The sequence below is a fragment of the Lagenorhynchus albirostris genome, chromosome 2 (assembly GCF_949774975.1).
Source record: "Lagenorhynchus albirostris chromosome 2, mLagAlb1.1, whole genome shotgun sequence".
Classification (NCBI taxonomy): Eukaryota; Metazoa; Chordata; class Mammalia; order Artiodactyla; family Delphinidae; genus Lagenorhynchus; species Lagenorhynchus albirostris.
Window position 1 is genome coordinate 185,764,244 of NC_083096.1, and position 21,483 is coordinate 185,785,726.

Consider the following 21,483-nt stretch of genomic DNA (forward strand, 5'->3'; position numbering starts at 1 on the left):
CTGGCGGGGCCTGGGCCCGAGGTGAAGGGACGGATGGGAGAGCAGATGCACAGGAGACGAAAATGGGGCAAAGATGAGGCCTGGAGTGACATCTCTGGAGTCCTCAGAGTAAGGGTGGGTTTTCTTTGTTTTGTTTTTGGTTTTTTGGGGGCGCGCCGAGTGGCCTGTGGGACCTGCGGGATCTTAGTTCCCCAACCAGGGATCAAACCCGAGTCCTCTGCAGTGGAAGTGTGGAGTCTGAACCACTGGACCACCAGGGAAGTCCCGGGGTGGTTTTTTTTTTTTTTTTTTTTTTTTTTGCGATACGCGGGCTTCTCACTGTTGTGGCCTCTCCCGTTGTGGAGCACAGGCTCCAGACGTGCAGGCTCAGCAGCCATGGCTCACGGGCCCAGCCGCTCCGCGGCATGTGGGATCTTCCCGGACCGGGGCACGAACCCGCGTCCCCTGCATCGGCAGGCGGACTCTCAACCACTGCGCCACCAGGGAAGCCCCCGGGGTGGTTTTTAAAGCTGCAGGATGGACCTCCAGCCAGCCTCCAGCACAGCCTGCGGGCTCGACCTCAGAGCACACCCACAGCCCGACTGCCTCTCACCTCCCCCGCTGCATCCACCATGTCCAGGCCACCGTCAGCCTTGCCTGGAATGCTGCCGTAACCAGGCCAGCCCCCAGCCTAACTGTTCTTCTCGCCTGATCCCTTGACTCCCAAGGGGCTGTTCTCAGAATAGTAGCCATAATCCTATTCACTCTCCTGCGCAGTCCCCCAGTGGCTCCCTTTCACAGAGTGTAGACCAAATGTGGTGTACGGTGTTGTTCGCAGATGCCTCAGCGACCTGGCCCGTCGCACGTGCTTCTACCTCAACATCTGCTGACAGGGGAGACTGTGATGACTCCCAAAGTATTTCACTACAAACTATGTATTAGTTCAAACGTAAATGCGGTGGAGAAACCTGGCAAACAATACTGTAACCAAATGGTCAAAGCTGACATCACCCGTGTTGGGACAAGCTGCCATCACGGCCTCCTGGTGCCACGCACCGAGAAGGACACAATATAGTCTCTGAAGTATTCTGCTACAAATGTGTAACCTGATTCTCATCACGAGGAAACATCAAACTCAAACTGAGAGGCACTCTACAAAGTAAGTAGCCTGTACTCTTTAAGAATGCCAAGGTCAAGAAAGACAAAGAAAGGCTGAGGGACTGTTCCAGATTAACCCTGAAAGTTAGACATAAGAACTCCACGCAGTGCATGATCCTGGACAGGGAAAAAAGCGGTAAGAATATGTGACAGAACTGGAATGCAGACTGTGGACCTGACAGCAGTATTGCATTAATGTTGAATTTCCTGATTTTGATCCTTGCGCTGGGATTTGTAAGAGAATGTCCTTGTTCTTAGGAAATACACAGTGAAGTATTTAGCTATCTCCAACTTCCTTTCAAATGGACCAGAAGAATACCCCAATAATGTGCTTATAAACATTTACGGAGGGCTTCCTTGGTGGCACAGTGGTTAAGAATACGCCTGCCAATGCAGGGGACACGGGGTCGAGCCCTGGTCCGGGAAGATCCCACATGCTGCGGAGCAACTAAGCACGTGCGCCACAACTACTGAGCCTGCGGTCTAGAGCCCGCGAACCACAGCTACTGAGCCCGTGAGCCACAACTACTGAAGCCCGCGCGCCTAGAGTCCGTGCTCCGTAACAAGAAAAACCACCTCAACGAGAAGCCCACGCACCGCAACAAAGACCCAGTGCAGCCTAAATAAATAAATAACTTCATTAAAAAAATAAAGTGCACAGCTCCGCGGCGTAAAGAGGACCAGGCCCCTCGGTGGGAGGCAGCGCTTCTCCGCTCCACCGGACGCCACCCTCGGCTGTCCGCCCTCCAGCTGCCGGGGGTGGGGGGGGCGCGGGGGGCGCGGGGGGGGCGGGATCCTTTCCTCCACCGCCTAGGGCCTGCCCAGCCCCGGCACCGCCCCCTGAGCTCGAGCATGCGCACAGGAGAGGGATAGCGGCGCGGACCCAGAGCGCACGCGCAGAGACCCGGAAGTTCCCCTGGGTGAGGGAAGAGCTGACCCGGAATCGCTGGGGAGGGGTGGCGGCGGAGGTGCGACGCTCACCTTGGTGAGCAGAGGCGCGGGCTGCGGGCGCCATGGTCTTCCTCACGGCGCAGCTCTGGCTGCGGAATCGCATCACTGACCGCTACTGGCGGGTCCAGGAGGTGCTGAAGCACGCGCGGGTGAGTGTGCCGTGCGCCCCGCGCCCCCGCCTGGCCCGGCGCGCGCGGGTCCCGCCGACCGCCTCCTCTCCCGTTTCTTGACCAGCACTTCCGGGGGAGGAAGAATCGGTGCTACCGGCTGGCCGTCAGGGCTGTGACGCGAGCGTTCGTGCAGTGCACCCGAGCCCGCAGGCTGAAGAAGAGGAACCTGCGGACGGTAAGCGCGGCCCGCTCGGCCTCGCCCCGCTGCCCCAGCCCTCCCGAACCCGCGGGGCCTCGCGGCCGCAGGTGCACCGCGCCCGGCGAGCCGCTCCTGTGCACGCGGTTCGCGCGCAGCCCCGTTGGCACCGGCTCGGCCCGATGCGGTGTGCGGGTGTCGGGGGCGCGAGGGTGGCAGCGGGTCCGGCGTGGCAGCGTCACACGGAACCTGTTGGACAGATGCACGCAGAACTTCCCCAGCCCGGCTTCCCTGCAGCGCTCAGATCTCTCGCTGCGCCTGGAGCGGACGCCGCTGCCCCGCCATTCTGGCCCTTCTCGAGGCCCCTGCCTCCTCCCCTCCAGGCCTTCACCTCCTTGAAGCTTCGACCTGGACCCTTGCTACGCCCGGAGCTGTGTCTGCCCCAGAATCTCTTGCTCATCTTTGTATCCTCCCTCGGCGCCTAAAGATGTGTGTGGAGTTAATGCTTTACAGCGGGCATTTGGATAAAGAGCACCAGCTTTTGCTCACTGTTCCTTATACTTCAGCCTGAATAGGACACCGACTTTTTGTATTAGTTCTTACAAAAAAACCCTTTTAGTCCAGTGACAAGCTTCGTTGAGAGGTGTGGATGTAACATACAGCTGGTTCTTAAGCATCTCAGTGTTTCTCATTTCAGCTCTGGATCAGTCGAGTTACAGCTGCTTCCCAGGAACACGGCCTGAAGTACCCAGCATTCATCCTCAACTTGATTAAGGTATGGTCGAGGATGTGGTCCTGCCGAGACGTTAAACGTCTTCATAACCCGTCCAGTTGCCGTGGTCCAGCAGCGTGGGCAGTGGAATGTTAGCAGCCCAACATTGCTTTTGTTCTTGGAGTGGGGTTCTGGTGGGTTCGGGGACGCACCACACTGGCTCTGCCACTGCCCCGCTGGTAGCAGAATTGGTAATAGGGTATGTGGCACCAAGACATAAGCCCTGGTGTTTCCCCGTCAAGAGAAAAAGGTAGAAAAACTTGGCTTTAACTTTAAAGTTTAATTCCAAAGCTTTTACACTGAATGAATTCTGGTGAGGTAGCAGATCAAGTTGAATCGTAGTCAAAAAGGAGGGAAACATCTTGGAGGGAATAAAGCAAGCATGTGCCACAGAATCTTGGTCACTTGCCTCTGGTGAGTATGGTATTCCCTCTGCTTTTGTGTGCATTTACGTTTTTACTTGAAAAGCTAGGGGGAATGGGTCCTTGTGCCAGGCCCTGTGTCTGGCACTTTACAAAGATCCTCAGGGTAAGTGTAGGTGCGACACCTCTGTTTTACTGATGGGGAACTAGGCTCAAAAGGAGAGGGACTCTGCCCACAGCACAGGGGTCCCAGGTGGTAGAACAGGACTGACTTCTCCTGCACAGCTGCCTTTAATGTCAGGAGACCATCCCCTCTTCTTTCTGCACCCCAGACTCACTGGCACTGTCCATCCATTTTCTGTTGCTTCACTCGATAGAGGACTTTGGCTCTCTCATGTAATGAGCGCCCGGTTTTGATCTTAATTCCTCTGCTTGTGCCTCACACACCTTTTCTGTGTCTTATTTTTCATCGTTTGTGAAATGGAAATTGTGGTTTCCTCTTCCCATCTGCCTTAAAGGGTACCCCAGGCCAGAAGTCTGGTTGACAGCCCTTGGTTTCCCCCCCTGCCCCCCGCCCCCTTTCTCCTCCCGCGTCCTGCTTGAACAGGACTCACCACTCCCTCTCCCCCACTGGGGCTCAAGTGGTGTGTGCTAAGGTGATTCAAATCACAGGGTGCTTAGCCGTGTTCCAAGTCTTCCTGTGTTTCACTGAAATGCATTTCTGATGCTGATACAGGCTCTAATTTTCTTCCCAGTGCCAGGTGGAGCTCAACAGGAAAGTACTTGCAGATCTAGCCATCTACGAACCAAAGACTTTTAAATCTTTGGCTGCTTTGGCCAAAAGGAGGCGACAGGAAGGATTTGCTGCTGCCTTGGGGGATGGGAAGGAGCCCGAAGGCATTTTTTCCAGGGTGGCACAGCACCTCTGAGGGGGATGCTGACACCCACTGACTGCCCTTTGAGGCTGAGCATCTTAGGAAAAGTTTTTTTCTTCCCCCATGTGATGATTATACTAAAATAGGGACTAAGAGTTATTTGTCAACAATGAGTAAGTTTGACTTGCATTTGTGTTAATTTACATTTCAGTAACAGGCCTGAGAGAAAAGGCCCTATCGGCCTCTTTTGGCACAGGTTCAGAAATCTCACATGGATTGTGTAAATAAAATATTTGTGTTCTTTGGCACAAACACCTTGGGTCGGCCCTGCCTGAGTGCCCGTGTGCTGGGTGGTAATTAGGGCAAGGCTTCCCCTAGGAACCCTAGATCCTCCTGCAGGCTGGGGGGTGGCAGCAGGCCCTGCTGTTGCTTGACCTCCCCCTTCCCCTCCTTGGGTTTCCAGCAGGGACTCCCTGGTGCAGCTCTTCAGCCACTGAGCACTAGCTGGTTTCCCTCACTCCCCAGACCAGCAGGCAGGGTGGCTGTCCGGGTCCTGGGCTCGCCTTAGCCCCCGCAGGCAGGGTGACCATCAAATCACCTGGGGAGCCTTAATGTAAGGGTCTCGGCCCCTCCCCCAAATAGCTGACTTCATTAGTTCCGGAGTCAAGCCCAGAAATCTCTGACAGGGGCCACCTCACAACAGGTCTACCAGCCCTACTTCCCTTACAGCCCTGTCCTCCCCCTCTGACCGCTCCCATGCAGAGGTGTCCACCCCCCTCTTGGGCTGGAATGGAACTTGTGTGCCCCTCCTGCTCAGGAACAGGGCCTTCCCTTGGCCTTCTCCAGGAGCCTCGTCTGCATTCTGAGCCCCTTCCAGCTCTGGCCTCCTGTCACTGGGTCTGTGAGCAGCTCTGCCACGCCCTGATAGCTCTCACCAAAGCCGTCTCCTGGTCCCCAAGTCCAAGGGACACAGCCCTTGCCCCGGAGGACCATGCGCTCCCTTCCTTCCAGGACTGCCCTCCTTCCCCTCCCACACACGCTCTGCTCTAGGAGAGCTCTTCAGGCCCACCAGAGCAGTTGCTGTCTGCTTGCTGATGACCCCTGCGTTTACCTGGCAATGCCCGCCTGACCGCACTCCGAACCCCCATGCTGGGCCCTGTGGCGATGCCGTCCCCCACCCTTTGCCAGCCCTGCCCTGGAAGTCACCCCCCTCAGACAACACCCATCTCCAGCTCAGTACAGAGCCGGTCAAATCTTTTCACTCTGCCCACTTTCCTCCATCCTCATGCGGGTGAACATCTCTTCCAGCTGCAATTACTGCTCTGGCTTCTTAAGAGGCCTCTCCTCCTGGCCCTTGTCGCTGTGTCCAAACATGGCCACTGGACCAAGCACTTGGGGGCAGGTGCCTGAGTCCTGTTCTGCCATGCTGAGTGCAGTGCCTGACTACGCATCTTGTCAGCAAATGGTTCACATTGAAAACAACAGGGTGGAGGATACAAAGAGCTCTCTGGTGTGGCGGACCAAGTTCTGTGCAAGATGCACTGCTGTGAAGGAGCTGCCTTCTCTTCGTTCATCTTGATAAAGGCAGGTGGGGACGTGGTAGACAACTGTGGGCTGTTCCTGGCACCCCTGCCCTGGCCACAGAACCAGGTTTCCCTTTGTGCTGTGGCCGTGTCCCCAGCTCCAGAGTCTGGCCCTGACTGTCTAGAGCCATCAGTTTTTCCCTTTCCTCTGGCCAGTCACTGTTAGGGGATGGACAGGCAGCCCAGACAGGGCCCACAAGAAACAAGTTGTTTCCTGAAGTGTGCTGCTGTGGCCCGCAGAGAGGAAAGCTCCCTGAGCTGCCGGCTGGGGTAGGGGAGGTGGGGCACTGTAGCCACGTTGCCCACAGAGGTGAAGACAGGACACTAGCGCTTAGTTCGCACAGGTCTGAGCTGCAGGATCGAGTCTCAGCAGGAGTGAAGTCAATGGCAGCCACTGGGTTTGGGCAGGTTTGAGTTGGGTGCAATCACTGGCAGCTCCCAAGTGTTTGAACCTGCCCCCACCGAGGCTCCTACCCTGCAATCTCCTCTCCAACCTGCCCCCCACCCCAAGCTCCCCCTCACCCAGTCTTGCTTTCCCATCATCCTCACACAGGTTCTTTCACTGGTCCTGGTGAAAGTTTCGGATAACTGTTTAGCAACGGATAACTAGATAACTCAGATGCTGTCGCAGCTGAGGCGAGAGCAACACTGCTGTCAGCTGACGTAAAAACCACCAGAAGCTGGCGGTCACTAATCCCGAGAGCGCCTGATACAACAGATGAGGAAACGGAGGGTCAAACCCCTGGATGGCTCCCCGCTGTTGGCAGGATAAAGTCCAAGCCCCTTCCCATGGCCCCCGGGGCATCCCAACCTGGCGCCTTTCCTCCCAAACCTGGGGGAACTCATGCCTCTTGCAACTTTGTAGCTGCTGTGGCTTTGTGGAAACATCGAATTAAACGTTTACAGCTATCCTCTCTCTCCTTTCTGGACTCAGCTCTGAAGGCGAGAACTTTGGGAATCTGGCGTTAATACCTGTACCCCAAGACCTGGACTCAGTAAAGGCTAGAGAGTAATTGACCGCGCCAGCGGCCACAAATTAACTCAGGGAAACAGCATCTCGTTGCTGCTGTGTGTGGGCTAGGGGACAACTTACTAGCGCGTGCGCCCATCCTTTCAGGTCGGGGGCCTCGGAAAACTCCGACAACTCCATTCAAGCCCTGGACCACATGCCCGAAGGACGCAATCCAGGCCGAAGGAGAGCCGCCCCCCGGCCCCGCCGCGCGGGTCCTCGGGGCAGAGGGCGTCCCGCCTGGCCCGGCCCACGCGGGGTCGCCCCCGGGCCCCCCAAGCCCCCCTCAGCACCCGCCGGACCCCTAAGGAGCCTGGGGCTGCGGTGGGAACCTAGAGAGCTCCCGGGTCTTTGCACGGACTGCACGGCCGGACCGGGGCGGTTAACCCATAAAACACGCCCGGGGCTGGCACCTGCGACTAGTGCTTCCGGGTCGTGGCCGAGACCGCGGTCTAGCCCGGCGCCGCAGGGCCTCCTGGGTAACAAGCCCGCTCCCGCCCGCGCCGGGTTCCGGCGTCCGCCGCGCCGCTGATGGATAGGCGGCCAAGCCAATCGCAGCAAGGGAGCGCCGGGTGGCCCGCCGGTCGAACCAATGGCACGCGGCAGGGCGGGGCGGGGCGGTCGCGGCCGTAGTGCGTCTCGGGGAGCCGCCCTGTCGGGAAGGAGCTCAAGAGGGAGTCGGCGGCGCAAAATGGCGACGGCGACGGCGACGGCCGGGGCCGGGGCTCCGGGACCGGCGGCCCCCGCGGCAGCGGCCGGCACGCCGGCCTCCGGGGGCGCAGCTCCCGGGTCGCAGGGGGTGCTAATTGGGGACCGGCTGTACTCCGGGGTGCTCATCACTCTGGAGAACTGCCTCCTGCCGGACGACAAGCTCCGCTTCACGCCGTCCATGTCGAGTGGCCTCGACACTGACACGGAGACCGACCTCCGCGTGGTGGGCTGCGAGCTCATCCAGGCGGCCGGCATCCTGCTCCGCCTGCCGCAGGTGAGGGAGCGGCCGCGAGCCTCGGGCCGAGGTAACCGCCGCGCTGGCGCCGGGAAGGCTGCCGGCCCCTTTGTTGGCGGGGGGGCCTTATCCGGAGCCCACTCCGTGTCCCCGCCCGGCACCCGGGCGCAGCGCCGATCCCCTCTTCGGACCCCGACCCCGCTCCTTATTCTCATCTGGCCCCGGGCCCACCGGCCGACCCAGGCCCAGGGAGTCCCCGCTGCCGCCCACCGGAGGTGATGAGGGAGGCGAGGCAGCGGGACGCGAAGAGCCTTTGTGGACGCGGAAGCATTTTAGTTTTTGATTTTTTGTTAGGAGTCTCGTGAAACCTAATAATTTAACTTTGAGGCCTTTAAATTGGGTTTTGAAAAGGATGGAACCTTTCTCTTGTGCAGGTTGCCATGGCTACCGGGCAGGTGTTGTTCCAGCGGTTCTTCTACACCAAGTCCTTTGTGAAGCATTCCATGGAGGTGAGGCTTCCTCCCGTCTTTCTTTCCCTCAGAAACGTGTTGACAGGAAACCTGGGTTTGTTGCGTTGCCCGTTGCTCAGAGGAACGAGTACTTGTCTCCCAATTGCAGCGCTGTACTTGGGGGGTTGGGAAGCCCCCTGTACTGCAGAGGGTTTTTTTCCAAGTGGCCTTTTTCTCAGGGTGCACGGCTCTTAACCGCCGTTCTTCAGCTGTTGGAGACTGTCGTCCTTGGAACAAACATCTCTGTGTTGCATCGCTTACGTTTCAGCACGTGTCAATGGCCTGTGTTCACTTGGCCTCCAAGATAGAAGAGGCTCCACGACGGATACGGGACGTCATCAACGTGTTTCATCGCCTTCGACACCTGAGAGAGAAAAAGTGAGTTTTTATCAGACCTGTCGTACGTATCCGTCTCGTTTTCACGGTTATTCCGTTACATTAACGTTTTTGAAACAAGGTTTAGGGGGTGAGGTTTTAAACCTGTGCCCAGGAGGAGGCGTGGCGCCTGTGGCGGGGGTGGGGGGTGTACCCAACAGATGCTGTTTAATCAGTGAAGGAACCACAGTCAGGAGGACAGGGCGCTGTGGCTGTAGTTTGGCTGTGGCCTTCGTTTCGTGGTTTGCCCACGTCAGCCTGAATGCTCTAGAACTGGGTTCTCAACCTCAGCACTGTTTGCGTTTTGGGCTGGATGATTCTTTGCTGTGGGGACTGTCCTGTGCGTCGCAGGATATTTAGAAGCATCCTTGGCCCAGGCTTTCCAACGCTCCAGCTAATGGAGGGCCTTTTTAAAATGCAGCCTTGGCTGTTTAAATGCCATGCTTCTGTTGGTGTTTTGGTTTTCCCTTCATTCTCAATACATCTGCTTGTATCTTGAGGCGGATGGACGGCATGTAGTTCTTGGGCCATGAGATCGTGAGACCCTCCACTCTGTTCAGGCGGCGTTTATCATCCGTAAAGAAAACAGGGAGAGGGTCATTGAGGCGGGGTGAGTAGGTCAGCGCTGGGGTTTGAGGAAAACTGTGGTTTTGTTAATTACAGGAAGCAAACTTCCTGACTCTGTATCCTGTTTAGATTGTCACTGTTTGGGGGTAACCCGTGGGATTTGATAGGCTTTGTTTTATTTGAGCCTTATGCAGGTCGTGTGCTTTGTATTTGTAGAAAACCTGTGCCTCTACTGTTGGATCAAGATTATGTTAACTTAAAGAATCAAATTATAAAGGCAGAAAGGCGAGTTCTCAAAGAGTTGGGTTTCTGCGTCCATGTGAAGCACCCTCACAAGGTGGGTATGAGGCCCAGCTGCCACGTGAGTCCACCAGAGTCATTGCTTCATTCTCACCTAGATTGGAAACTGAAAAGGATTAAATGTGTCTCTCATTTGGTTTTCCAGTTTTTATCTATAATTGGAAAATAACTGTTTTCTTATTAGCCTTCCTGTATCATGTTTATCTTAATAGTATGTTTCTAAAAGTTTTGGAAATTGCATCTTTTAAGTTTGAGCTTTCAAAAATGGTGATGAACTTGTAAAAATGAAATCTGTCAGTTTACTTTTTCTTTCTCAACAGCTGTTTTTCTAAAGCTGCTTTAGTAATAACCTTATTTTCTTTTATTGGGGAATTGGAAGAATTCTGAACCCTTTATTTGGAGATGAACAAAAGCTATTTTGCACTGTGTATCAGTTGAGCATACGATACCATGTATATTTTCTATGTTACACTCAAATGTGAAGAGTGCTATTTTCATCTCTGTTTCCATCCTTTTTTTACTCGGGGTTTCCTCATATCTTCTCTTGGTATTAGTTCAGAATCTCGGTAGATTACTCACCACACGTTTAAGAGCTTTTTCTTCATTTGCTGAAAGTATTTTCACACCACGTTTTGTATACGTTGGTGACTGGGGTACAGCAATGTTCAGGGCAGGCTAATCTCACTGGTGGAAAGTGTGTCGAAGACGAGAATGAGCATCAGCCCTGTTCCGGCCGAGACAGACTTGGGTGCAGCTAGGTTCTCACGTGCGTTCGTGGCACCTGGCTGCAGAAGCAGGGAGCGGGCGCGTCGGCAAGAGCTCCCCTCCAGCTGAGCTGTGCACGGGGCGTGCGACCAGGAGCCACCCCTGGGATCTAGGACGAGGCCCTTATTTGCTGCATGGATGCCCTCAAGATCTGAATTCTGGGTTCTCAAGGTGCTTGATAATAATTGCCTGACCCATATCTTCCAGATAATCGTTATGTACCTTCAGGTGTTAGAGTGTGAGCGTAACCGACACCTGGTCCAGACCTCATGGTGAGTTGGCCTTCCTTGTTTTATGAGACCAGCCAGGGCAGTGCAGGAGTTTGTTGATTTGAGGCACTTGGGCAGTGGGTAGTCGGTCCCATGACTTGGTTGTGGGCTGGAGTTGTCTGAGTGCCCAGTGTTCCTGCCATGTAAATTCCAGCCAGACTCCCCAGATATCAGGCACTGGTGGAACGGTAAGGTGGCCCATACCCGCCCTGCCCCTGGAGGAGAGCAGTCACTGGGCTGCCCTTTGGGGGCTATGGACTTGGCACGTAGGGGTCTTTCCCTCAGCTGCCAGTGTGGACTTAGAGGTTCACGGTAATGTGGACTTAGAGGTTCACGGTACCGTGAACTTGCTTCTGACTGCCTCGGTCAAGGGAATCCTATGGGAGGAAGAGGGGGTATAAAGCCTTCCTACAATCTGGGGACTGATTTTAACAATGCATTTGCTAGAAGTGAAGCCTGAAGTAACAGTTCAGAGCTGGGTGCTTTCCCACAAAGTGAAGTGTGTAAGGGTCATATTTTTGCTGCCTGAATTGTCTGGTGCTGTGCTGTGTCTAATGGAGAACCTATTTTGACTTTTCTTTTCTGTACTCTTTCAATCAAAGGGTAGCCTCTGAGGGTAAGTGACTAAGACTTCTCCTCTCCTGTCCAAGCGCTTCGGTGCAGGGACAGCGGCCGTCCTCAGCCAATCCAGTGCAGGCTCTCCGCCGAAGGCTGGCTCTAGATGGTGGTATGCGCACGATAGTCTAGTGCTGGCCCACTGCTGCTGTGGTTCTCTGACGATTGTGCTTCTTGTTAATCCTCTGTCGTGCTTGGTAATTGTATTGATTAGAGTTGATAACTGTCTTGACATGAATTTTGTCCATTTGAAACTGCTCTACCTGTGCAATAAAGATGCAGTACCTTTCTCTTTAAAAAAAATGGGAAGCTGTGAAAACTGGCTGGTGGGAGTTCAGACAAGTGTGGAATGGTGTTTTTATTTCTGAAAGTCCTAGAGTTGCTGTTTCAGCACTAAGTGTTGACACAGTCTAGTAAAAGGTGTGCATCTTTAAATCATTCCATGGACACTTTTTATATTGTGACTTATTTCAAAAATAGCACTTAAGTTTATGTTTTGAGGACTTCATTTGTATTTTTTTAGGACCTAAGAGTAAACGGTTTAATAATATTATCACTATCTGAATACTAAAGTTTTTCTTATTAGAACCAAAAAAGTTACTGACGGTTATGTTTATCAAATGTTTGAACCGTTTACTTGCAACTCTCGGGACATGTGGCCTTGGCTCCATCACACAGGCTTTTCCTTGGTCCCCTCTGGGTGCCTGGAGCAAGAGCTTCGGAGCCAGGTGCTGCTAGTGGGCAGACGGAGAATTTATCACTGAGGAATTTCTCCGTGGGTTTGTAGGTCACCTTCTCCAGGATTTTGGGCAGAGATAACCAGGGTGGGGGGTGCATCAGTCAGACCCCAGCACGACTTGGCTCCCCTCTGGATGGAGCCTGGTACCATGGGGGGATGTTACGAGCACTAAATACGTGACCTGTGCAACTGTTTTCTTGTGAAATTAGTCTTTTGTTTTTGCAATGTTGATAAAGTTAAGGTGAGATCTGATTTTTGGTCTATTAAATCTTAGAGAAATATATCTAAATGAAAATGTTGAAAATGTAGCCAATGTCAAAACTCTTTAATTTTTTTAAAAATGCAAATGTTTTGTATTTTTATATCTTCTAAAATGTGATAAAGTTTTTTAAATGTCCTGATTGTGATGAAACTTGTAGTATTTTGTTGCTTTTATGTGATTTTATGAATGTTCATTTTAAGACTCCTTGTTGAAATGGGACAGTTTGGAAACGGTTCTTTGATAAGCCTGAGAAGAGGATTTCCCTTGGGGCACTGAGCCCTCTGCATGATGTTCCCATACACCCAAGGGCGTTTTACCCCCTTTTCAAGTGGACTCCCCGTGTGGAAGAAGCCACGCCGTGAGCACCTCTCCCCGGAAAAGGAGTGCAAGAGGACGACTTGTCTCAGAAAGGCCCTCGCAGGCTTTGTGCTGAGCCCGTTCATTTGAGTTTGCATGTTTCTCTGCACCATGGATTTTGAGCATTTAGGTTTCCTTAATCAGATACGTTGAACTGCCACAGTAGACATCTTTCTGAGGCACTGTGTTTTGCATGAGAGCAGGCCAAAGGTTGAGAGGGAAAAGTAAAGTTAAAGTCGGTTCTCTTTCATAGCAACACATATTGTCTGACATTCAGCCAGCTTTAAAAAATTTTTTCAGTTATTTCCCTGTCTTCCTGTCGTGTATTCAGAAGAAGCAGCTAGAACGTTTCTCCATGAACTTGTGAGATCCACAGGACTGTCTAGCTCTAAGTCCTGGCAGTAGACTTACTTAGTGGAGCAGTGACTTGACTTAGACAGTGCAGACAGGTGGTGTGGGCATTGCCACGGGCGTTGCAATTCTTCCTGCATCTGCTTTTCAGGAACTACATGAATGACAGCCTTCGCACAGACGTTTTTGTGAGGTTCCAGCCTGAGAGCATCGCCTGTGCCTGCATCTATCTTGCTGCCCGGACACTGGAGGTCAGTGCTGGGCCACCCCGGGGGATTCACCAACCCCAGTGAACTTCTACACACTGTGCTTCAAATTATGCTCATTGGAGCCAGTAAAAAGCCTACTTGCTGGTGACCGGCAGGCTTGTTTTTATTGCCCGGAGAATCTTGTCGGCAATGAAAAAAGGTATAACGGTGATTACTTTTTTGTGTTTACAGATCCCTTTGCCCAATCGTCCCCATTGGTTTCTTTTGTTTGGAGCAACTGAAGAAGAAATTCAAGAAATCTGCTTAAAAATTCTGCAGCTATATACTCGGAAAAAGGTTTTGTGTCTTTTCACGTCACGTGTTCCTCTGTGTTTGACTGGAAGCATCTGGTCTGAATCCTGCACTCTGGCTTTTCTAGGTTGACCTGACCCACCTGGAAGGTGAAGTGGAGAAGCGCAGGTACGCCCTTGATGAGGCAAAGGCACAAGCCAAGGGCCTGTTGCCCGGCGGCACCCAGGTGCTGGACAGCACGTCGCGGTTCTCACCTGCCCCCAAGCCGGGTGAGCGTCAGGGCGCGCGTGTGCTCCTCTCAGGGGTGGCCCTCTCCTCCCGATTTCTCTTAGAATCACGTCTACAGCTAGTCTGAGCACTCTGGGGGGCTCCTAGGACGTCTGTGTTTCTGTTTTCAGTAGGAAGGGGTATGGACAGGCTCCTGAAATGGCTGTTCACCCAGTCTAGCCAAATAGTTTGTCTTTAATGAAAATCTCATAAATCTGGAGCAGTAGATCATGTTGTCATATTCTAGAGTTAGGTGTGACGCCTTTCCCCGGTCCTGGAGGAGCGGGACGGGTGACCTTCCTGCGTCTGGTGGTTCCAAGCCCGGCGGGGAGCAGGGAGTCATGGTCGGCAGCGGCAGTCCTGCGGGAGAGGCCCCACCTTGCTTGGCTGACCCGTTTCTCAGCAGAACAGCTGTCGGGTTGTAACTTCTCATACTTGATTCTAGCGGAATCCCCCAAGGAAGGCCAAGGAGACAAGCCTTCCCCACTCTCTGTGAAGAATGCCCGGAGGAAAGTGGAGGGCGTGAAGAGAGCCAAGGCCGACAGCCCGGTGAACGGGTGAGTGTCCGTGTGCCCCAACGGGCCGCTGGGGTTGGCTGCAAAGACGTGGGGTCTGAAACTCTGCTCTCCGCCCTGTTCTCAGCTTGCCGAGGGGGCGAGGGGCTCGAAGTCGGAGTGGGAGTCACGAGCAGAGTTATTCCAGGTCCCCGTCGCCATCCGCTTCTCCTAAGAGAAGGTGTGTGCTGCTCGGGGCGCTTGGGGCTGCACCTGGCAGGGTGGGTGTCTTCCCTGGGAGGTGGTGTGGCCTCTCCTCAGGACAGTTGCTCCTGACCCAGAGGTGGGCGGGGTGGGCGGTCGTCCACCCAGTGGTCTCCTTCACAGGAAAAGCGACAGCGGCTCTACATCTGGCGGGTCCAAGTCACAGAGCCGCTCACGGAGCCGGAGTGACTCCCCACCCAGACAGGCCCATCGGGGCGCTCCCTACAAAGGCTCCAAAGTAAGGAGCTACCGGAGGTCCAAGGACTGCAAGTACTCTGCCCAGAAGCCACACAAGTCTCAGAGCCGGAGCTCCTCCCGCTCTCGGAGCCGCTCACGGGAACGGGCGGATAATTCTGGAAAATACAAGAAGAAAAGTCATTACTGTAGAGACCAGCGACGGGAGCGTTCTCGCTCTTACGAGCGAGCGGGCCATCGCTATGAGCGGGACCACCCCGGGCACAGCAGGCACCGGAGGTGAGGGCAGGCTCCCTGAAGGTCTGCCCTTCGGCCCTCGGCATGCCCACCTCGGCCACTGGCCCTGGGGCGTGACTCTTTCTGGAAATGGTTGTTGACTCGGGACTGTGTGATGAATTTGGAGATGGAATGGAGAGGCCAGCAAGCCGCCCTTTAGTGTGGCCCGGGCCCAGCTCACCCCGCCCGCCTCAGCAGCAGCCCTGCTGGTTGCAAAGGCGGGGTGCGCACGTCCCAGTGGCGTGGCTTGGTGCTACGACAGGCTGTCTCTTCACTTCCATACCGATACTCAATTACGTTAAACCAAGAAAATGACTTTTCGAACCTTTGCCTATATTAGGTTGTACTTATGTACGTATTTTGCAATGTTTCACTATGAGAAAATGGCCTTAACAGCCCCTCACTCTGTCCACGTTGTAAATAAACATGTTTAATACAAGTTAAAGCTATATACGAAAACTCAGAACTTGAATTCTGTCAGCTTAAAACTTGTGTAGAGAATTCTGATTTTTAAAATGTGAAGGTATTTAGATCTGTGTTGAAAGTCGTATATTTTTATCTGTGCAATGCTGAGTGCAGGCCACCAGCTCCTAAATAGAGAAGTTTCCTATATATGCATTTTATGTGGTTAAATAAACACAATTCTCTCTACTCAGGATATTTGGAACGTTAAAGGGTTTGTGGTTTGTCAACGTGCTTGCTTGCTCCCGTGCACAGCTGGCAGTACCTGTTCTAGTGGTACGTCTGTGCTGCCGTCTCTTATCTCATTAAAGCGTTGGGTTTTGTATTGAGTTTTTGTGTACCTGCTCTTCTGTGAGGGTTTGTGAGGAGTCTGAGCTGTCTGCTGCTGGTGGGGTAGAGGGAGGGTTTGAAAAGAACATAATGGTCTGGAGTTCCCTAGTGCCTGAGGGACATTGGTTTGTAATGCGCTTTCGTCAGGTTTTGTCAGGCTGGCAGCAGCCAGGAACAAGGACCCCAGAGGAGCATCACCCCAGTGGGGTCCTCCGTCAGAGTGGGTGGCGGGCGAGTAGACAGGTTGGTGGTGAAGGTGAGCAGGATGGGCGTGTGCTCTGTGCAGATCGAGGGCTGTTGGGCCTGTCCTGTGCCCCGTGTTGGCTCTCCCCAGACCAGCACTGCTGTGTGGGTGGGAGGCGTGGCCTTCCTGGAGCCAGTGGGCCTGGAGAAAGGTGCTTGAAGTCAGTACAGCCAAGGTGTGAAAGCGGCAGGGTCAGTGCCCAGGGTGCAGGTGGCTCACTCTTATGATCAAACCACAAAAGCCTGGGGAGGCCGTGCAGCTGGAGGGAGGGGTGGGCTCCAGGACGTGTTCAGAGACCTTCCGACCTGGGAACCGGAAGCAGTCCCTTGGGCAGAAGGGTGTCCTCTGGTGACTCAGTTACGGAGCTGGGCCGGGAGCCTACGGTTTCTGCCTTCCTACTGGCCTATCGTCCACTCCCCGCTTAGCCAGGTTGGGGCCTGGGGGTGTCCAGGCCTGGCCATTTCCTGCCTAAGACTCACTGGAAGCAAGCAAGACTCCCAGTAGAGCCAATGAGACTCCCCACATCCCAGTGCCAGCAGGAGCCCCCGCACGTCCATTCTTGAGATCCTGCCATCCTAGCCAACCTCAGCGAGGACAACGGAGCCTTTCTGGCCTAGATGGGTGAAGTGGTGCCCTCGGAGCCCCCTACCCTGAGGAGCAACGCTGGGTCTTAGCCAAACACCATGCTCCACCGAGGCTTCTTTTGGTTTTTGGACAAAAACTTCCCATGGGCACAGGATGGGAGCTTGTTTGCTTTGAGGAAGGAAAAAGCTCCACCTATGCAAAAAGCGTTAGACGCGGGGCCTCCTCTGCTTATCCAGACTGGCAGAGAGAGGAGGCTGCAAGCCAAAGGGATGGGGCGGCGGGTCCAAGACCCCCGAGTCCTTCCTGACGGCGCCCCGACTCTGCCCCCAACGCCCGGCACGGCACTCCTGGCGTCCGGGCTGCAGAAGCCCGGGCCGAGCCGCCGTCACCTGTCTGCCAGCTTCCCTCCCATCCTCGGGAGGAGGGCTCGGGGGTGGAGGCCACGCCCCGCAGACCCGGCAGCTCCGGTTCTTCCCCTCCGGCCCCAGCAGCCTCAGTATCTCGGGCCACTTCCGTCGCCCCTGCAAACCCTATTTCCGTCGACGGGACAACGTCCCTTCCGCAGTCCCGAAACGCCACTTCCGGCCTCCCGGGACAACAGGCCCCTGACCCTTTGGGGGGGGGGGCGACGGGAGTTTGGGCCACGCAGGCGCAGAGGGGCCCCCCCGGGGTTGTGGGAAATGTAGTTTTCTAGCCTCCGCAAGGGACAGGCGGAGCCGGCGAGCCTTGGGAGGAGCTGGGGCGGGGCGCGGGGGGCGGTTCCTCCGGCCGGAAACCGTCGCTTTCTGGGCCGGGTGGGACCTGCACCGACGCGGAGCGGGGCGCCGTGGGGCGCTAGGGGCCGCTGGCCGTAGGAACCAGCGGGCGGCCCACGCGGGCTGGGGGCCAGTTTAGGTACGGACCGGAAGTGCCTTAGCGTGGCGGCGGAATGGCCAGCTGAGACTACCGGTTGCGTCTGGGAAGAGTCGGCGTGAGGCCGTGGCGTGTGGGCTCCAGGGACGGCGGAGGCGACCGCGGCCGGCTGGGGCTCGGGGCCTAAGACCCGAGCGTCCACACCACCCGCGCGGTGGGCGCCTCGGGGTAAAACTAGGTTCAGGGAGTCAGTACCTGCCCAGAGTCGCGCAGCTGGGGAGCGGCGGAGGGTTTGAGGGAGGGAGCCGTGCTCGAAGCAGCGTTCTCGTGGTGGGATAGGGTGGTGAGGGAGACGGGGTGCGGGAATCAGGGCGAGACCGGAGTCCCCGGAGTGACCTAGGCGTGCACCTGTGTTCCAGCTCGGCTGAGTGCCTGGGGCCGCCGCCAAGCACAGACCATGTTCATGGTGCGCCTGACTTCCCAGCTGCTCAGGGCTGTTCCCCGGGCAGGTGAGAGGCCCCGTGGGGGCAGATGGGCGGGAGGCGCACCTGGGTTAGGAATGTGGTCAGCAGCTCAGTTCCCCCCGCTGCTGTGCCTCACCAGCTGGAGGCGGGGCCCGGCCACAAACTACCTCGTAAACGTCCAGATTTCACAGAGGGGAAGTCTGGGCCTGAGAATGTCAGCAGGGCTTCAGGAGGTTCTGCTCCCCAGGCCCGGTGGCCGTGCATAGGTCGTGTAGCCCCACGAGCGGTAACTAACTGTGCCATCTTGTCTCCTGCAGGTTGCAGTGGGCCTTGGCCTGTCTGCGGGGTGTTGGGCAGGCATGCCTGCAGGCCTCGTTACAGCATGCAACCAATAGGCCCAAGTGGGGTTGCCTCCCTCCCTGACCGGCGGGTCCACATGGAGCTTGAGGAGATGCTGGTCCCCAGGAAGATGTCTGTCAGCCCCCTGGAGAACTGGCTGACCGTTCGCTACCTCCTGCCCAGACTGGACGCTGGGGCCCCAGGGATTGTGTCTCCAGCCCAAGTCTACAAGTGTCCGCCCAGCCAGGTGGGGGAAGGCTTCGAGCAGGGGGGTAAGGACGTCTGGGACGCACCCCAGATACAGTGCAAAAACGTGCTCAAGATCCGCCGGCGGAAGATGAATCATCACAAGTACCGCAAGCTGGTCAAGAGGACCCGGTTCCTGCGGCGGAAAGTCAGGGAGGGACGCCTGAGGCGGAAGCAGGTGAGCGTGGGCCGTCGGTCCAGAGCTGGGCAGGGTGGTTGAGGTGCGTGGCTGTGCCGCAGACCTGTTGGTGGTCCCTCCCTCTGCCCTCACAGATAAGGTTCGAGAGAGACCTGAGGCGCATCTGGCTGAAGGCGGGCCTGAAGGAAGCCCCCGCAGGCTGGCAGACCCCTAAGATCTACCTGAAGGGCAAATGAGTCTCGTGTGTCCCTCCCCCAGCCCTGTTACTGCTGATGACTCATTGTAATAAATATTCAGAGAACTTAGTCATCCTTGCTGGCCTGGACCCTCTTCTGCCTGGGGTGAGCTGTCTTGGGGTTGAGGCTGGCACCAGCGTCTGCTGTTACAAGAGACACAAGGGCCCTGGGTGGCAGATTGGCGGTCCCTTCCCCGAGCTGGCCCTTGTCCTGGTGCCAGGACTGCAGGAGTGACAGCCTGGCTTTTCACGAACTGGTGCCGTGGGGACAGCTGAGCAGAGTCCCAGCCCTGCCCCTGAGGAGCACGCAGATGGGAACTGTGCCAAGGGGACCAGCTTGGAGGTTAGGGAGTGCCCCGATGGAGGTGCTGATGTGATTAGGGTACACGGTTGACTCTCTGTGCAGTCGAAAAACCCGAGCAGAGCTCATAGTCAGCGCTCCTTTATGGTGCCAGGTTCAACCAACTGTGTGTCGTGCGGTGCTGTGAGACCTACTCACTGGAAAAAAACATGCGTGCAGCTGGGCCCGCACAGTTGAGGGGGCAGAGAGGGCCTCACTGGGGAGACGGGGAGGGGAGGCAGGAAAGGACCTCAGAGATGATGGGTGGGGTCCTTCAGACCCTGCCACCTGGGCCTCAAGTGCAGTCCCCTGCTCAGCTGCAGCTGGGGACCCGTGGCCTGCTGTGAGCTCCTTGGCCTCTGCCACTTTCTGGGGACCTGAAGGGGGGTGGTGAAGGGCTCACCAGGAAGGGATGGCCCACTCTGGAAGGTTCAGGGTTGGGCTGGCTGAGGAAGGGGTGCCGTTTATGGAGCTGGGGAAGCGTAGAGCCTTAGTGTGAGTTAGTGGTCCTCAGAAATTTCAGGTTTCTCCTGCATGGAGGGGAACGTGTTTTCGCTAATAGTGAGGGGCCCCTGGGCCTCTGTATCCAGGCTTGGGGGGCTGGACTGCAGGCGGAGGAGCCTGGTCAGAGTCCGTGAGTGCAGGTGAGGCTCGTCCTCATTCTCAGCGTCTGCCCTGCTCCTGATATTGGGTTCAAGGAGAGGAAGGTGGGTACGTCTCTCCTGAGCCCCGGAGTGACGTCTGCGAGGGGCACAGTTCTGTTGCTGATGCCCCCGTCCCGCTTCACACCAGGGCGGTGCGGTCTCCTCGTGTTTTGTCAGAGATGCGTCTGTGGCCTGGGTTGGGTTCCCTGCAGGTTTAGCAGATCTGGGGGCAGGGGGTGTGCTTGGACACGGGCTTCCCAGCATTTCTCCTGGAAGGGAACAGACGACCCCGATGCTTCAGTGAGCCAGGTGGGCCCCTGTCCTGTGCGTGCCTGCCAGCCGGGTAAGCAGGCGTCTAACCGTGGGGCCTGTCTGAGTCCCTGTCCATCGGGGAGATGGGCTCATAGAGTGGGCGTGAGAAGCGTGAAGCTGACCCTGACCTGGAGGAGACTAGAGGCCCTTGAGGGCACAGGACTGCTTCTATGGGTGGCCACTAGGGGGCAATGATTAGGCTCCTGGCAGCTCTTGGGGTCCCGGCTGAGGACCAGGACACGGGCATCCTTCCTGGGTCTCAGTTTCCTCAACTGTGGGTGGGGCAGGGGCCCCAGGGCCAGGGTCTGGGCCTCAGCAGTGGAGCCTCCCTCGGGTGGAATTACCATGCTCTCTTGGTGCCAAGTCCGGCCCCAGCTCCACCAGGCCTCCCAGCAGGGCCTTGGCCTGCCAGTGACGCCCTTGGCTGACGCCCACGGCCGCTGAGCAGCTGCTCCCGGTGTTTCTTCCAGCCCCCGTGTGGGAGCTGCCCCGTGGCTCACCCCACCCTTCCCTGGCTGAGTCTGGAGACAAAGCTCAGCTGGGGCCGTGAGTGCTGGGGATACAACTGGCCGAACTGTGCAGGGGGGTGCAGACCCAGACGCCTGGAGGCTGCCAGCTGGCAGGGCGCCACAGGGCCCTGGCACCCGGGTCACCTGCTCCAGCCGCCTCCACCGTGAGGTGGGTGCCAGCTGGGGCGCCCCCAGAAGGCAGGCTGCCCAGTGGTTCCAAGCCACGTGGCCTCACCATTCCTTCACAACGGTGGTTCTTAAGTGGGCATTGGGCCACATCTGGAGGCAGTTTGGGTTGTCACAGTGGGGGTCACAGTTGGTGGAGGCCGGGGATGCTGTGAAATGCCCTCCAGTGCAAGGGCAGCCCCTGCCCAGGAGCAGGTAGCCCCGGACATCAGCGGTACCATGGTCGAGGCCCCTGTTCCTGAGGTCACCGATCCTGTCGGGTCAGCTCCTGAGCTGGCCCAGCCCTGCTCTGTCTCCCCAGTCCCTGTCCCTTCCCCTGCCCTGCAGGCCCTGCACCTTGGCAGCCCTCTCCCTGCCCCAGCTCGTGTGTGCAGACCTCATCCTGCCTGTGGCTTGGGTGCCCTGGGCCCCAAGCATGATCTCAGGAGGTGGTTTGGGGGTTTTATTTTTACTCTGGCTCCCCCCGGACCACCAGAGGCCTCTCCCCACCTCCCGACGGGGCCTCCACCCTCCCGCAGCTCCTCCCCGCGGCTCCTGTTCTAGCCCTGGG

General features: G+C 56.4%; 3 protein-coding genes across 8 annotated transcripts; all 3 read left to right on the forward strand.

Moving 5' to 3' along the window:
* Nucleotides 1-2,057: 2,057 nt before the first annotated feature.
* Nucleotides 2,058-4,715, forward strand: MRPL20 (mitochondrial ribosomal protein L20). Its single transcript, XM_060141738.1, has 4 exons — nucleotides 2,058-2,237; nucleotides 2,323-2,433; nucleotides 3,092-3,169; nucleotides 4,284-4,715. The coding sequence occupies exons 1-4, from the start codon at nucleotides 2,151-2,153 to the stop codon at nucleotides 4,455-4,457; spliced, it is 450 nt and encodes a 149-aa protein (XP_059997721.1). The 5' UTR covers nucleotides 2,058-2,150; the 3' UTR covers nucleotides 4,458-4,715.
* Nucleotides 4,716-7,671: 2,956 nt separating this feature from the next.
* Nucleotides 7,672-15,720, forward strand: CCNL2 (cyclin L2). Of its 4 annotated transcripts, none has more exons than XM_060141739.1 (11): nucleotides 7,672-7,980; nucleotides 8,376-8,450; nucleotides 8,719-8,828; nucleotides 9,609-9,729; nucleotides 10,665-10,729; nucleotides 13,202-13,301; nucleotides 13,491-13,595; nucleotides 13,678-13,819; nucleotides 14,263-14,374; nucleotides 14,460-14,552; nucleotides 14,699-15,720. In XM_060141739.1, the coding sequence occupies exons 1-11, from the start codon at nucleotides 7,687-7,689 to the stop codon at nucleotides 15,051-15,053; spliced, it is 1,572 nt and encodes a 523-aa protein (XP_059997722.1). In that variant the 5' UTR covers nucleotides 7,672-7,686; the 3' UTR covers nucleotides 15,054-15,720. The 4 variants fall into 4 exon arrangements, with proteins under 4 accessions (XP_059997722.1, XP_059997723.1, XP_059997725.1 ...); XM_060141741.1 differs by having other exon boundaries at nucleotides 7,908-8,011; XM_060141740.1 differs by lacking the exon at nucleotides 14,460-14,552.
* Nucleotides 15,721-17,574: 1,854 nt separating this feature from the next.
* Nucleotides 17,575-19,012, forward strand: AURKAIP1 (aurora kinase A interacting protein 1). 3 transcript variants are annotated; one of them, XM_060142850.1, is made up of 4 exons: nucleotides 17,575-17,733; nucleotides 17,939-18,028; nucleotides 18,301-18,746; nucleotides 18,842-19,012. In XM_060142850.1, exons 2-4 carry the CDS (start codon nucleotides 17,977-17,979, stop codon nucleotides 18,941-18,943), a joined length of 600 nt encoding a protein of 199 aa, XP_059998833.1. In that variant the 5' UTR covers nucleotides 17,575-17,733; nucleotides 17,939-17,976; the 3' UTR covers nucleotides 18,944-19,012. The 3 variants fall into 3 exon arrangements, with proteins under 3 accessions (XP_059998833.1, XP_059998832.1, XP_059998834.1); XM_060142849.1 differs by having other exon boundaries at nucleotides 17,576-17,747; XM_060142851.1 differs by lacking the exon at nucleotides 17,939-18,028 and having other exon boundaries at nucleotides 17,577-17,747.
* The last annotated feature ends 2,471 nt before the right edge of the window (nucleotides 19,013-21,483 follow it).